This window comes from Thunnus albacares, chromosome 19 (assembly GCF_914725855.1).
Source record: "Thunnus albacares chromosome 19, fThuAlb1.1, whole genome shotgun sequence".
In the NCBI taxonomy this organism is placed as follows: domain Eukaryota; kingdom Metazoa; phylum Chordata; class Actinopteri; order Scombriformes; family Scombridae; genus Thunnus; species Thunnus albacares.
Window position 1 is genome coordinate 20389699 of NC_058124.1, and position 16167 is coordinate 20405865.

Genomic DNA, 16167 nt, shown 5'->3' on the forward strand with positions numbered 1-16167 from the left:
ATATATATAACCACTAAGACAGAGAGGTAAATACACTGTAACAGGGTCAGGGGCCTTTAACAGCTTATTTTCTCATCAAGTCTCACTTAATCACCTTAGCTAAATTAGTTTGAAATTAGCCGTCTTTCTAACTCCCTGTCTTCTGTCTTTCCCCTCCTTTCCTCCCCCTTTTCTCCCCAGTCGTTTTCACAGCTTTGTGGATTAGACAGATTACACGTCTGGAACTCTGTTTTTCTTCTTTTTCTCTCTCTGTCTCGGTCCTTCCATCCTGAGGGATGTTAATCCACGATGCGCACTGTTTCAACATATCGTGTTACCTTCAAACCAGTTCCTGCTAAATTCATAACAAAACAAACAAATGTTGGTAGAATGATGTCAGTTTATGCATCATTAACCAGTTATTGCGTCACGACTTTCTATAAAAGCACCATGTTAAGGGAAGCACAACTGTGCAAATACTGAACCCTTTATCAAGATTAAGGATGATTTTTAATGGCGTAACACTGAATGTGGCAAACTCATTCATAGAAGTTCTTTCAATTAAATAAGACAGATTTATCTTCAAATGCAGATGTCTTACGTCTTTGGTTTGGCCATGACAGGAAAAAATCCATTATGCTCGTACTTGTGCTCTTGAATGTGCCTGTGTTTTACTGCCAAAGACATAATACAGATGTTGTCATTGACACACTGTAAGACTCTTTACATCAATTGTCACAAAAAAATGCTCAATGTTCACAGGACTCAGCTTCTCACATGTGAGTGTTTGCTGCATTTCTAGCTGTTTGACCATTGTACAGTTAATTAAACATCTCTGGGTTTTGTATATCTGTTTGTGTCTCATTTTGTCCTAACATTTTGTGAGATTAACCTAATCATCTACTAATGACAATAATGGTCGCTGCCCTAGAAAGGATTTAAGTAGCCTGTAATTCCATGCAGCTGTTTTCTGATGAATGAAATCCACAATAATTCTAATGCATCTTATTTTTATCCAAACAGACTTTTAGCAACATGACTCAGTGCACGTGCCATATCTCCACAAGTGATGCAGCTCTTAGTATCAATGCACAACCTCCTCTTGCTTATGCTCTGTGAGGTCTGGATGCCTACATGTGCTGGTGTGCCCATGCAAACAAACCCATCCTTCTTTTCTTTTTCTTTGTTAGCTTCTTTTTGGTGTCAAGTTCAATGCTAAAAAAAATTACTATAATTAGACTACAGCGGCTATCAAAAAGGGCTCAAGAGGCATTTTGCTGTATGACTCAACACTGTGGCCCAGTGGTAGGCAAACAGTGGCCTTCCTGCAAAAATGTTTGGCCCCCTGATGGCCGCTGAAGTTTTGACTTTCATAGCTTATGTCACAAATCCACTGTAGACAACAAAATAAACACATGGCTCATGTAATTCACAGTGAATATAACCGTGCTGTTTGAGCGGTGCATGCTGCTAAAATTAAGTCTAATTAATACCAGAAATTAAATTTTAATGAGTGTATTCTAACACTTTTTTAATTCCACAACTTCAGCACTGTTGGACCAGAGCAGATATGTTTTTCACACACACAAATAGGTGGCAGTTGAACATAATTTGTTTGTTAATTTCTTTTAAGACAACAACAACACAACTTATAATCAACCATAAATTAAGCAGGCTGCTGTTTATTGTGTGCGAATAACCAATAAAGTACATCTCTAGTCTCCTTGTGTAACACAGAGCATATGTCCGCAAGTCATTTTTAGCCAAATGAGTATTAAATAACTTGTAACTTACTAATGTGAAACATGAAATCTGACCTCAGATGCAATCCAAAACAGTATAAATCTATTTTACTCTTAAATGAATTAAAAGAAATGAGTCAAACATATAGGCCTGCGTTTCCTCTGCACTGAAAAATCCTGAATAACCTTACTGTAGCCTATTTTCATTAGGCTGTCATGTAAATGTACATTTTTGTTAAGAGAAATAAAATTTCAGTATTTCATTTTTGGGGGAAAAACATGTGGATGTTGCGTCATGAAACTTCGTATCTAGGCCATCAGCTATCTTGTGGTATGTATTCAACCTGAAACGCGCACAAGCACATAGACGCACGTGTGCTCTGAGCGTCTGTCGACCATGACACGTCATTTCCTGTACGAGGCGCAGCCGAAGGCGGCTTGTACGAGTGTGTGTGCGTGTGTGAGGAAAAAATGCTTTCACTTTCATTTCAAGGCTCCACTGATTGCGTTAAGACGCTGCATTTAGAAGAACAAAAAAAGATAAAACAAACAAACAAACAAACAAACTAGCAACAGTAAGACGACTCGGTGACACAGAAGAACACATTTAGGAAACTCCGCCATGGCGTTTAAGTATCCGGCTGCGCGCAGAGATGAGAGTAAGGTCAGTGACAAAGTCCAGCCGTCTCTTTTTCTGTCTGCTTGACTTCTCTGTTATCTGTGCAGCGAGCACACCGCAAGCAGGGAAAGCGAGACCAGGAAGAGAAAGACAAGTCATGTGGGTGGAGGGTGAAAGAAACACAAATGGCGAATGATTGAAGATACAAAAACAAAACTTTTAATAGCGACGGAAAAAGTCACGCGGCGTCAGCTAACGCTCGAGAGGGAGAAAGAAAGTAAACACGTGGCTGTTTGTTGTTTGTCATTCACTTCAGTAATGTAAGTTACACCATCATCCCATGAAACAGCAGCCCAGTTAAACTACACCCATAATGGCCACTATTTTCTGCTGAGACTGTCAGAGCTCCACTAAGGTGTGTCCTCCATTTAACATCCGTTTAGGCCTATGACCACTCATGTGTGCAATAATACACCTCTCTAATATCAAAATGAAGTGAAAAATATATTGAATTATTCTCCCAGCATAAGTTTGCACACATTCAAGTGATCAGCTTTCTGCAGTGGTGGAAGAAGTATTCAGTTTCTTTACTTAAAAGTACCAATACAGCAATGTAAAAATACTCCATTACAATTCATGCATGAAAAATCCTTCTTTAGTAAAAGTACATAAGTATTAACAGCAAAATGTACTTATAGTATTGCAGTAAAAGTAGTGGTTTGGGCCCTCTGACTGATAAATATGACATCATTGGATTATTAATAGTGAAGCATCAGTGTGTGAGCAGCATGTTACTGTTGTGGCTGCTTTAGGTGGAGCAAGTGTGAACTACTTTATATACAGTTATCTTGTTTAGTCTAGTGTTCCCAACCTAGGGGTCAGGCCCCTCCAAAGGGTCACCAGATTAATCTGAGGGGTCGTGAGATGATTAATGGGAGAGGAAAGAATGAACGTTTTTGGATTTTTTTCTCTAATCTTTGCTTTTTGGTGAAATATTGGATCATTTGAACATCCATTGAAATTAAACCATATGAGAAATTTAGAGGGAAAAATCACTATTCAGTTGAGCTTTTAACAACTCATAGACATCTGAAATGTGACCTTGACTACACACTGCTTTTTGTAAGACTGACATGTAGTGGGGAGGAAGTATTAAGTAGCATAAAATGGAAATATTCAAGTGAAGTACAAGTACCTCAAAATTGTACTTAAGTACAGTACTTGAGTAAATGTAATACTTAGTTACTTTCCACCACTGGTTTTCTGTAAATTTGATCTCACAGTGTGATGATTTAAAGGCTGTTTCAAAGCCTTCACCACACTTCCAGGAACAGGTTTCTGGTGGATAAACGTTAAATCTATTTTTATCTTAATTGATTGCTGCAACTAACGGTGGTTTCAGCACTGATTTAGCTGCAGATTATTTAATAAATTAATTTATTAAATGTTTATTCTGTAAAATGTCAGAAAATAGAGGGAAAATTCCCAATTCCCAATTTCCCAAAGCCCGAGCTCACTTATTTAAATTGCTTGTTTTATCTGATTAATAGTCCAAAAGCCACAGACATTCAATTTACATTCATGTAAGATTAAGAAAACATCATAGAAGACCAAGCAAACCATTAACACATTTTAGAAGCTGGATCCAGTGAATGTGTTTAATTTTTTGATCAAAATGAATTTAAGATTAATTTTCTATCTATTGACTGACTGACCAATCAACTAATAATTTTAGCTTCAATTTAATGACTCAATTATTTATATTATCCCCCTAAAACAGTAAAAGTTGATTGTAAAGAGTATCAGAATCAGCCTTGCCAACCCACCATATGTACTTTGTTTCGTTATTGTAGGGTGTAAACTGATTTAAAAACCTCACCTTCCCAGAAAAAATACCAAGGACATGACTTTCACGTCTTCAGTGGTATCTATAGCCCTGAGTGTACGTCTTAATTATACTTGAAACTTGCTCCCTTGAACTGTATAAAATTCTGCAGTGTCTGCAATTGACGCACCAGTATCAAAATTTTAATGAGTAACCTTTCTAGGCAACATAAGGAAACATATTGAAGTATTTTACAGCAGGGACAGATAGGCATTGCCTGATGGTGCAAGTGATGCACCTGGCTGGTGCATCATTTGCAGTTTTAAGGAAATAAAATGACAAAGGGAAATTACAAAATGTCACGTATGGGAGAGATATACTGGCAATGACGAACTCACGCTCACACATACTGTAAAAATGGCAGTGCATGTACATATCACATCTCAGCAGATGCAATGAATGGATTAAAGCAGATGAGGCCTAGATATCTGCTTGATAAAAAGTTAAAAGTGCACTTTTTCATGACTAATTTTAAAAACCAAAAATCTAGTTCATTTGATGAATAACATCATTCAGCCATCATTTTGCTTACTGGTTCACATGCATGCTTTGTAAACTGAATGACAAGATCAGATAAAATATTATAAACATATACCAAATATCAAAATTAGGTAAACATTTTTACAATATTAGCTTTGAATCTAGCTAACATACATTTATTAAAATAATTGATGTTATCCACTCATTTATCTGTGTAACAGCTATTTTTCCAGAGGTGTAGCATAATTCTAGTTGCTCTGTAAAAATGGCGTTCTGTCCGAAGCAGACAACATGTAGGTGAATTTCTAAACTTCTCTTTCATTATATCCAGACATTGAGAGAAATTGTATGTAAATATAGGCCTTTTTCAGGTTCCAACTTTTCTAACACAAGTCATTATTAGCCAATATCTGAGTACAATTTATGCCGAGTTTTCTGTAATCTTAAAATATGATGTGGAGCTAACGTGTTTGACAACTTGATTACCAGATTTATGTGATGTGAGATGTCAGTAGTGCTCGCCAAGTGTTCCACTCCAACCTGTGTGAAGACATCAATACGAAGTGAAACACTTCCCCCCACGCTTTTCACGGTTGCAGATTGATCATGTGTAACACCCTGCAGTCTCATCTTGGAGGTGGTGTGATGTGGGAGACAAGATTCTTGCTTTCAAGAATCACAACATGTTTGAGCAGTTGCAACAAAGGGCTTGTTCAGCAGATGCACCGTCATGGCACACAAGTTCAGATCCAAACTCGTCTGTACTGTAACTGTCGGTCTTTTTTCTCATACCGATTTTTCTTTGAGCACCATGTCCGCACTAATGCAGAATGTGTACGGCAACAGACAATAGCTGAAGGGAAGATGATGGAACAGAAAACGTGGTTTACTACGTTGTCGGCCTCTAAAGCCTTTTGATACATTGTAAATACTTACGTGGTACTGGGCTGTACAAATAAAACTGACTTGACTCTCCTCAGACGTCAAACACCGATGCTTGTATTTCGTGACGTGATACCTACCCACAATGTCTTAGGAAACAGGACGTCCATTCTTAGAGATGGACATGCTCCAACAGCAGTTTTCAAGACAATTTAGAACGCGTAGGTGAAGGACTGGGAACATGTCCACTGACTTCATGAGAACTGAATGTAGGAGTATTCTCGACAGAGACAGAAAGGTATAAATACATCAGAGGAAAGGTGCTTTATAGTGGTATTGTCATTAAACAATGCCAAACTATGGTTAAATTCTCAGGAATAATCCTGCAGTGCTTTACAGGAAATTTGGTATAATTTAAATGTGCTTAGAGTGCAGAACCAGTCAAAGGTTTGGACACACCTTCCTATTCTTGGATGAGAAAGCGTGTCCAAACTTTTGTCTGATACTGTATTCATTCGTAAGTACACAAATTTGTCTCTGACACCACAACTCACCAGCAATGTTGGCAGTTGGCTGCACTTTGATATCTAAATGGAAAATGTGGTTGGCTCTATAAAATATAAATATATATATAAAAAGACTACTAACCTAATGTGATACATCTAAGCATAAGAAGGTGTTAACACAACTTTTTAGGTTAATTGAAAACTAAAGGGAAATGATCTCTCATTGAGATTACTGGAAACTAGAACATTGACCAGGTGCCTCCCATGAACACAATGGACACAGTGTGTGTGTGTGGTGAGTGAACGGGCAACAAATTCAGTCTGTCCGCTGTTGCAAGGTCGGTCTTTCAAAATTTTAAACACATTTGACAGTCACAAGTACAGATGCTTGTCAGTTCTACTGAAAATTGTTTTTGGAAGGAAGTTCAAACCATAGCATTGCACAAGAGACTCCCTTCTGTCAAGAAAATCAAGTTTGAATGCCAAAGATATAACACAGTTGTTGATTGGGTGTGTATGCTGGTGAGTTTGTTCCTGTTTAACTTGAATATCCTTGGAGCAGGTGGATGACTACCATGGGACTAAGATCTGCAATCCCTATGCATGGCTGGAGGACCCTGACAGCAAAGAAACGATGGTATGTGAAGATACGTAACGTGTAGGGGACTTGCGTAGAAAGCCTTTCAGTGCTTTCATGGAAAAATCTACAAATGTTGACCCTCTTCTCCCTTTTTGTTTCTCAGGCCTTCGTTGAGGAGCAGAATAAACTGACCATGCCGTACCTGGAGCAGTGTGCTGTCCGGGCTCAGTTCCACCAGCGTCTCACTGAGCTTTATGATTATCCCAAATACAGCTGCCCTTACAAAAGAGGAACGAGGTACCAGCTAAAATCAAAGGGATTGTTACAACAGAAAAACAGCTACACTTAGGAGAAGGACTTGCTTACTGTAACTTTATTTCCTGTTTTTCTTTTCAGGTATTTTTACTTTCACAACAAAGGTCTCCAGAACCAGAGTGTGCTGTATGTGCAGGACTCTCTTGATGAACCTGCCACCGTATTCTTTGACCCCAATAAGCTGTCCGAAGACGGCACTGTGGCGCTGAAAAGTGAGCCAAACATTAGTGCATATATACTGCACATATAGACAAGCAGAGGCATGAAAAAAGATTAATAGTGCTCACTTCCCCCTTTTCTTTGTCCCTCTCTCTGTCCAGTGGGCCGTCTATCAGAGGAGTGTGAATATTTTGCATATGGTTTGAGTAGCAGTGGCTCAGACTGGGTAACAGTGCATTTCATGAAGGCCGATGACCTCACCCCACTGCCTGATGTACTGGAGAGGGTCAAATTCAGCTGCCTGGCCTGGACTCACGACGCGAAGGGTGTCTTTTACAACTGCTACCCACGCCAGGAAGGCAAGACTGATGGTGAGGAAGAGACACCTGTGCACACTAGCATATGATGCATCAGAGAAACAACACCTTTAACCTAAACATTGTACCGTACAATGACTAATGTAAATGTAGTCAAGACTTAATCTTTCTGTATTTGGCTAAAGGCACAGAGACCACTTCTAACATCAACCAGAAGCTCTACTTCCACGTCATCGGCACCAAGCAGTCTGAAGACATTCTGGTTGCAGAGTTCCCCGATCATCCCAAGTGGCACAGCTCAGTTACAGTAAGTAAATACTAAACTCGAGTCCATTATTAATTGAGATCATATTCACCAATTTGCAGCTAATTAGAGCTTAATTTAAAGCCATCACTTAAGCACACCTTTTACTGACTCTAGGTGAAAATGTTTAAATTGTGAAATGCAAATTGATGACCTCACTGGTTGGTTTGTCGGATGGTTGGTTAGGATGAGTGTGCTGTGTTTCTCAATAGGAGTGGTGAGAGAAAGTTAAAACTTGTCATAGCAAGTGCTACATTCACATAATCACGAATCTTTCTCTCACTCCTTTCTTCCTTCGTTTCTCAGATATCAGATGATGGCAGATATGCTGTTTTGTCCATCACTGAAGGCTGTGAGCCTGTCAACCAGCTGTGGTATTGTGACCTTCAGCAGCTCCCCAATGGCATCACAGGTCTGTAGCCTTGTGACAAGCACACAACTCAGATCACATGCTTTCTTGAGAAGTAGGATGACAGGTATAAAATGAAACCAAAGGTCTGTTGTGGCTTTTTTTTGTACTACTCTTAAGTTGATGTAACAGTAAATTGATCTAAGTGAAGCTGTAAACTAAATCCTTTAAAGTCCATAAATACCTTTTTAATATTGACAGCATCAACTTTATATTACTAAGTGCTGTTTTAAATTTTCAGTTGAAAAATAGCAGTAGAAAAGCAATAGACATGTGTCTTCTCACATCAAACATGGATTCATTAAAAAACTCATCTGCTCGCAGATTTTAAAGTGGCAAACGAAACTTTCTTTATATATTAATAGCACAAAATAACTGCTGTATCAACAGTGGGTTGTCTGGGTAGTCGATGCCAATGCCAGTGACTCAACGATTATTTCACCAGATGGTGAAGATTTCAAAACTCACATTGAGGTTTTCAGGTCCAAAAAAGGAATTTTTAATGCAAGCTTATTGTGAAATCGTGTCATCGGTTTATACTGGCAACCATATTTCAGGGGAAGGGTTGGGTGGGGTGTTTGGGCCTTGAGTTTCCAGTGTTCAGTGATATTAATAAAAATCACGTGATGCATCTTTTATAATCGAGCTGTATTTCTTTGTTAAGTTTATCTTGTAATTTAATGAATGTCCTCCTCCAGGCCTGCTGCCATGGGTCAAACTCGTGGACAACTTTGACGCCCAGTACTCCTATATCACCAACGAGGGAACTGTATTCACTTTCCACTCCAACTCGGATGCTCCTCGGTACTGTCTCATCAACATAGACATCCAGAAACCAGACAAGCAGCACTGGACAACACTCATACCGCAGCACGACAAGGATGTCCTGGGTGAGACTAAACGGAGATGACAATGGAGTATAGAAGTGAAAGTCAGGTAGTATAGTTCAACTACTACAGTATCAGTTCCCTACAGGAGAAATCTAGTGAGTCTGAGATTTCAGTACTACATCAATGTAAGTGGGTTTGTATAACAGACGTTTGTTGGCATGACAGCCGCCGCTTTGTTTCAGCAGTGTATAAAATCCTCAAGGGTTTAGCAATACCTAAAGGGCTTATACAAGGAATCATAGTTCCACAATTTAGCCACTAAAATCTTGCAAAACACTTTTTCGTTGAATTTCTGACCTCATGTTTCGATGACTTTCGGACCACAAGTGGGAAGTTCTGTATGTGGTTGAAGATGTTCGTCAGAGGGAACTCTGCTCAAAAAGTGAAACTTGACCCATAAGCACTTTGTCTAACTTTTTTTCTGTTATTAGTCAGTCGAATGATGGAAATTGTAATTATAAAATCAGTCAGCCATACAACAGTGAATGTTGTCATTTCCTCCGAGAAATAAGTACACACACATGCACACACACCAGTACAAATTTAGAGGTGAATAAAATATTTGGATAGAGAGATTCAATGATAGAAATTATATTGGACGATTATTATATTAATGATACTGCTTTATTTGTGAAAGTTTGTGGTCTTTTGCTTTCTCCATTATTATATTATTATATTATATTTTTCTGTATACATACTATTTTATGTGAGCTTTTAAATTATTATGATCATTTTATATTTTTTTTTGAACTATTTTTTCTGCTTACTGTTGTGTTTGTATATGTCTTATGTGTTTATAGCGGTACAATACGCTTATTGCCATGGTATCAAACACTAACAGTATGCATGCACTTAATAGAAGGAAGTCGAAAGTTACATCCGATAATATCATGTTACTCCCTTGCTTTTGAAGTTTTAATAACTTGTATAATATAATCGAATACTCATGCAGCTGGTTCATTGACTGGCAAGTCAGAGGCTTCATCTTCTAAAGTGTGCCTTGTCTTCTTTTTAATGATGCCATCGTGTGTCAAGCTCTTTAGAGCCTTGTAATAGGTCAGTTATCAGTTCAATAATATGTCCAATATAAATTTTTGTGCCATATCGACTTCAAGTGGGGCCTAATAGTGAAGGTGGTTGGGCTGCCAATTATTGCTTATGAAGTCTGATATAAATTGTACAGTCGGTGATTCATCAGTTTACTCTCCATTGTCCTTGTCCAGACACTGATGATGCATGAAGGGGAATACCATATATGGAGTTTTGGTTAATGTGTGTATAATAAACAGTAACTAAGAGATAGCAGCCTCTAGCACCACTGCCATCTGCTGAGCAATAAGGCTGTATTTACAATGCATCACACTTACAGTATATTAGACTGCCCTCTGCAGGCTGTTAATGAGATTTAATAAGGTTTCAGTAAATGGATATAGACTTCTATATACCTCTTTAACTCTTAAATCTACCTGTACACCTCAGTTGAATTAACAAATCAATACAGTCACAATCAATCCATAGTCAATAACTAAGTAACTGCCTTTATGAAAGGATTATGAAATGACTCTTTAATATCAAGATAAAAAGGTAAATTAGCCGTGAAGGAATTAATACTGATAGTAACAGACAGAATTAGGATACAGTTTCTCTTTGTTTTCAATGAAACCAGATTCATGCTATCATGTTTACTTTTTATTGCTTCCTCCTTGTATCCTTCTGCAGGCCTCGTCTCCTGTGTAAACCACCACCACCTGCTGGTCAACTACCTCCATGACGTGAAAGACATTCTGCAGCTGTACGAGCTGTCGACAGGCCAGCTGGTCAGGGACCTGCCGCTGGACGTTGGCACAGTGGCCGGAGTGAGCTGCAAGAAGAAACACTCTGAGTTCTTCTACAAGTTTACCTCCTTCACTACACCAGGTAATGTCTGCCAGTAGTAATAACAATGCATCATGCATATTTACTGCCAAGAAACACAACACCCAAAGGTTCACATTTTTTCAAGTCTGTCTTAAAACAATCAGGTACCCAAATGAACATCAATATAAGTGTTTCTCCTTCATAATGCACTTAGGATGTAAGTGACGGGGGCCAAAATCCATGAGCCTCCCTCTGTAAATGTATTTAAAAGTTTATCTGAAGCTAATATGAGGCTTCAGCCATCCAAATTAGTCCAATCAAGTAGATATCTTTCAATGTTACAGTCTTTTTAGTGCCAAAACATCTCTTTTTGTTACTATACTTCTACCACAGCTCAACAGGCAAACACAGAGGGAATTTTATGTGAAAAAGACTGTAAATGTGGCAGATATCCACTTGATATGACTAACTTAGACTGCTGAAGCCTCATATAAGCTTCACATCAACTTTTAAATGACTGTGTGGACACACTGTGGATTTTGGCCTCCCATCATTTACACTGACAGGGTACTTGAAGGGGATATTTTGATAGCCAGTATGAACAGGAGGAATGATTACATGAAGAAAACCTCACCATTTGGACACCTGACTGATGTTTTAAGACAGACTTGAAAAATTGTGAACAGCCCATAGTAATCAATCAGAACTACCACTGAACATGTCCCACATAGAGTTGGCATGACAAAAAATGTTATTTTACTTAAGTTTTAAACACAAAGTAAAGCTGAGGATATTATATTTTTGCAGGTAGTTGGTCATAAACCAAAATATTGGACAAATTCAGGGGGACATGAATGTCTGTACCAAGTTTCATGATCCAATCCTTGTTGAGACATTTCACTGAAACCACAAATGTGAACTTTATGGTGGTGCTAGAGCAAAAGTCAGGGGATCACCAAAGGCACTTCTGACTTTTAATACGTTAACATCCTCATACCTAATATGAACAATGAGTTATTAAAATATCCCCATGCAATTGCAGAAACACACAGTAACCTCTAACCTACATGGCCTTTGTTCTCTGGTACCCAGGTATCATTTACCACTGTGACCTGAGCAAGTCGAACCCAGAACCCAGAGTGTTCAGGGAAGTGGAGGTAAAAGGCATCAAGCAAGAAGACTATCAGACCACCCAGGTAATGTACTGTTTTCTATGTTCTTTACTTATATGTTAAATTAGACCATACGTCTTCTTGTTAAAACTTCCCCATTCTTCTTTCTTTGTATTTTTTTCTCTCACCTTCCATATCATATCTTCCTGTTATATTATCACATTTACTGGTTGCAAATTCATAGCGTGATGCAGATTTCCCAGAAACATATGCATTATGATAAAGGAAGTGGTAAATGATATGTGTGAACAGCTCATTTTTTTGACTTGTAGAAAAAACATGAGTGTGAAAGCTATGCCACATAATACAGTTCTTATTATATTTTTAGGTGTTTTATCCCAGTAAAGATGGAACCAAGATCCCCATGTTTTTAGTCCACGCCAAGGGCCTGAAGAAAGACGGGACTCATCCTGTCTTTCTTTATGGATACGGAGGATTTGAGAATTCCATTCAACCATACTACAAGTAGGTACAAGTTCTCTGGGCAACTCGCTTAACCGTTTTTAACAACTGTCTTCTCTGATATCAGAGACAAGCAGAGACAGATGAAGAGTAATCAAGTACAAACTGGTAGAGGTGTAACTATAAATATCGCTATCAATAGTCCAGGATAGAGTGATATGTACAGGTGCCTGTCAAAGTCATTTACACGGCAGTTTTCTAAAAAAAACTAACAAAGAGGCTGTGTTTGTTCTGTCTATCATCAGATCCTAGCCTTATTATCTCTGCTGCTTTGTGCTGTGACTGTTATATTTCGCGTTAGGTGCTACAATTTCAGGAAACGACACATTTTAAAATGTATTTTGCGCGGTATATCATACAGCTCACATTCATTAGTTGGGTTACATAAGCTCGGGAAGGGAGGTGCTATTTGGAAATAAAATATGAAAGGGAGCTGATTGCTGGTCCTTGCCGCTGTTGTCATCATCAGCCCCTTGGAGCATACTTCAAAACAAAGATTAAAAATATGAGGGTCTACTTTGTGTCTGATTTTTCTGCAAATGAGAGGATGTAGCAGTCAGTATAGGCATCAGTGACGATACTGTTTACTTTCACGTACCCTAAATACCTGACACCTCATAAGACTGGAATGAAGATGTAATCTAAAGGTAGATATATAGAATAGGAATATAATATAAGTATAATATGAGTGAAATGTTAGTGTGATTTAAAAATAATTGGAAAAAAGGTTTTATGTATTCTAAATATACACTATTACTACTACTATCACCACTTCTGCTGAATCTGCCACTTCAATTCATTTATTTATGTTTAGATTTTGTTCAGTTGTGAACAAAAAAGTGCTTCAGGTAGATTTTTATGCTGCTAACGAGTTTTTCCCATGTACGTCCATAACCTTGTGTGCACTTACATCCTTTTATTTCTTGCCTCTGTCTTTGTACGGTCAGTGTTGCTTACCTGGTGTATGTGAGACACCTGGGAGGGGTCCTGGCAGTGGCCAACATCAGAGGCGGTGGAGAGTACGGCCTCACCTGGCACAAAGGTACAGACTTATGACGGGTACACACAGAAATACAGGAGATACTGAAGAGTAAATCAGAGACAGACAGACAGTGTTAGTTTGAAAGTATTAAAACATGATGTTCCTTGATGTAATTCCGACTTGTACTGCGTCATGTGTTTTGTAGCCGGTACATTAGGGAACAAGCAGACATGCTTTGATGACTTCCAGTGCGCAGCCGAGTATCTCATCCAGGAAAAGTACACCACAGCCAGCCGCATCGCTATCAATGGAGCCTCTAATGGAGGGCTGTTAGTGGGTAAGTACAGAATCAGCTGTGTGAGCGTCATTACATTATGTGATTATGTATTTACAGAGAAATCTAGTGATAAAGTCAGAGGGAGAAGGCAAGATGAAATGAAAGGGTTTTAAAGGTATATCTTTGGGACGATTATATAACAGTCCATTACATGTTACGCACAGGAGTTGAAGTTGTCAAGGTGGGGAAGCCATACTCTTCATTTTTATAGTCGAAATCCGGAGCTTTACCTCCTCTTTCTCCCCAATTTAACAGCTCAGCTCCCACTTTCTTTGCAGTTTCACTCATAAAGCCACTAAAAACACACATATTTATATCTGCTTAAACCGAATTCACCTCAACTTCAAAGCTAAGATACTGAATGCTTTGTATTATAGCTTTGGCATAATTGCTAATGTCAAATTCATCTAACAGTAGTTAGCTGCTTAGCCTCAATTAATTTAGCCATTAAACAGCACATTAAACAGTGCTTAGTCACATCATTTACCAAAGGCTGGCTGCCATATGGCATCGCACAAACCCAACTTGTGCCTTCTTCCCTGCTGCGTAAGTGGCCATTTAGGAGTGATTGTCTCCCACAGTGTTAGGTAAAGGGGATGTATGAGTGTGTGTATTTGTAAGCAAATTCAATCTATAACGCAAATTTGAAATGCACACACACAGCGGCATGCGTGAACCAGCGTCCGGACCTGTACGGCTGTGCTGTGGCAGAGGTGGGGGTGATGGATATGCTGAATTTCCACAAGTACACCATCGGTCACGCCTGGACCACCGACTATGGCTGTTCTGATGACCCAGAGCAGTTTAAGTGGCTCATCAAGTATGGAACACACAGACACAACAAGTCACTTAAATATTACCACGCACAAAAATATGTCACTCAAATCCTGATTGCTAAACCGGTGGAAATATTGAGAATATTGTTTGACCAATTAATGATCTGCTCCAGAAAGTTTCAATGAACTGTAAGGAAAAAAGCTAAATAGTGTGGTGATTATTTTATAATCCAGCCCATCAGGTTTTAGATAAAAGCCACAACTTTCAGTTCTGTCCTCATCAGAGTTTACAGACGTCATTGCCCGCATGTGTTTATCTTACTTCCCATCCAAATTTCTTACATTTTTCTCAATTTATTTGCCTTTTTATGCTCTGATTGCAGCATAAATTTGCAAGGCAAACAGGTTTTGATGGATGTCTGTTTCTATTTTGATACAGTCACACATGAGAATTTGTCTTCCTGCTGGATTTTCAGGGGTTGCCTAGTGGTACATCTCTGATAATAGTCAACCTGTCGTGTGTGTTGTTCTTTGTATTTATCCAACAAAACAATATGTGTTGTTAAGGGGTGTTAATGCCTTGTTGATTTCAGAAATTTCAAGGTCTGTTCTCAGCTTTACACTCACTCACATATGCAAAAGAACTGAATCACACATTAAAGTTCACGAAACGCTCCCATATCCTCTCATCTCCCCGATAAGAGATTCTTCACATTTTTCCTTCCAACCAGTTTTTCTCACCTTCTCTCCCAGGTATTCTCCTCTCCATAATCTGCCTCAGCCACCTTACTCTGGCTCTCCTTACCCTGCCGTCCTGCTTCTGACGGCAGATCACGATGACCGTGTGGTTCCGCTCCACACACTGAAGTACTGCGCTGCCTTGCAGCACGGGGTGGGCAGCAGTCCCGTGCAGCGTCAGCCCCTGATGGTCAGGGTGGACACCCGTAGCGGGCATGGGGCAGGGAAACCCACTGCAAAGGCCATCTTGGAGGACACGCACATTTATTCCTTCATCGCTGAGACTCTCGGGCTCCGCTGGAAAGAGTGAGGAGAATGTGACAGGGAGAGTGAGGTGATGGAAATTCACAATAAGCGAGGTTTTTAAGGGATTATGCTGACTTTTTACATAATTTCTTTTGTTTGTTTTGATATTTTTTTAAGAAGGCATAGCTGTATAACTAGGAGGAAATGAAGGGGAAATTATAGGGCTAGAAGTTAGAAAAGGGAAGAGTAAGATTAGAGGAACAAATGTAGCAGTTACCCTTAACGGTTATAGAAAGATGCAACAAAATTAAAATCTTTAGAAAAAGTACAGTGTGACAAAAATCAAAAATACTTATAATAATTCTCTTAACTCAAGATTAACATAACCGATCAATTGCAAAGAAGGATTTTAGACTTTTTTTTTTTGAACATTTACTGTAAGTTTGGATTTGAATATTAATGGTGGAATAATGCATTTTCAATAAAATGTCTATTTGGATCATTATTTCTTTCAACTACTTCATAAGACA

The 16167-nt window shown here is 38.8% G+C and overlaps 1 protein-coding gene across 1 annotated transcript; it reads left to right on the top strand.

Moving 5' to 3' along the window:
* The first annotated feature begins 2120 nt into the window (after window positions 1-2120).
* On the top strand, window positions 2121-16142 carry LOC122970162 (prolyl endopeptidase-like). The gene is made up of 15 exons (XM_044336226.1): window positions 2121-2385; window positions 6656-6730; window positions 6837-6970; window positions 7070-7200; window positions 7309-7518; window positions 7650-7771; window positions 8075-8180; window positions 8876-9067; window positions 10787-10984; window positions 12017-12120; window positions 12425-12561; window positions 13506-13600; window positions 13746-13877; window positions 14541-14697; window positions 15407-16142. The coding sequence occupies exons 1-15, from the start codon at window positions 2344-2346 to the stop codon at window positions 15699-15701; spliced, it is 2130 nt and encodes a 709-aa protein (XP_044192161.1). The 5' UTR covers window positions 2121-2343; the 3' UTR covers window positions 15702-16142.
* The last annotated feature ends 25 nt before the right edge of the window (window positions 16143-16167 follow it).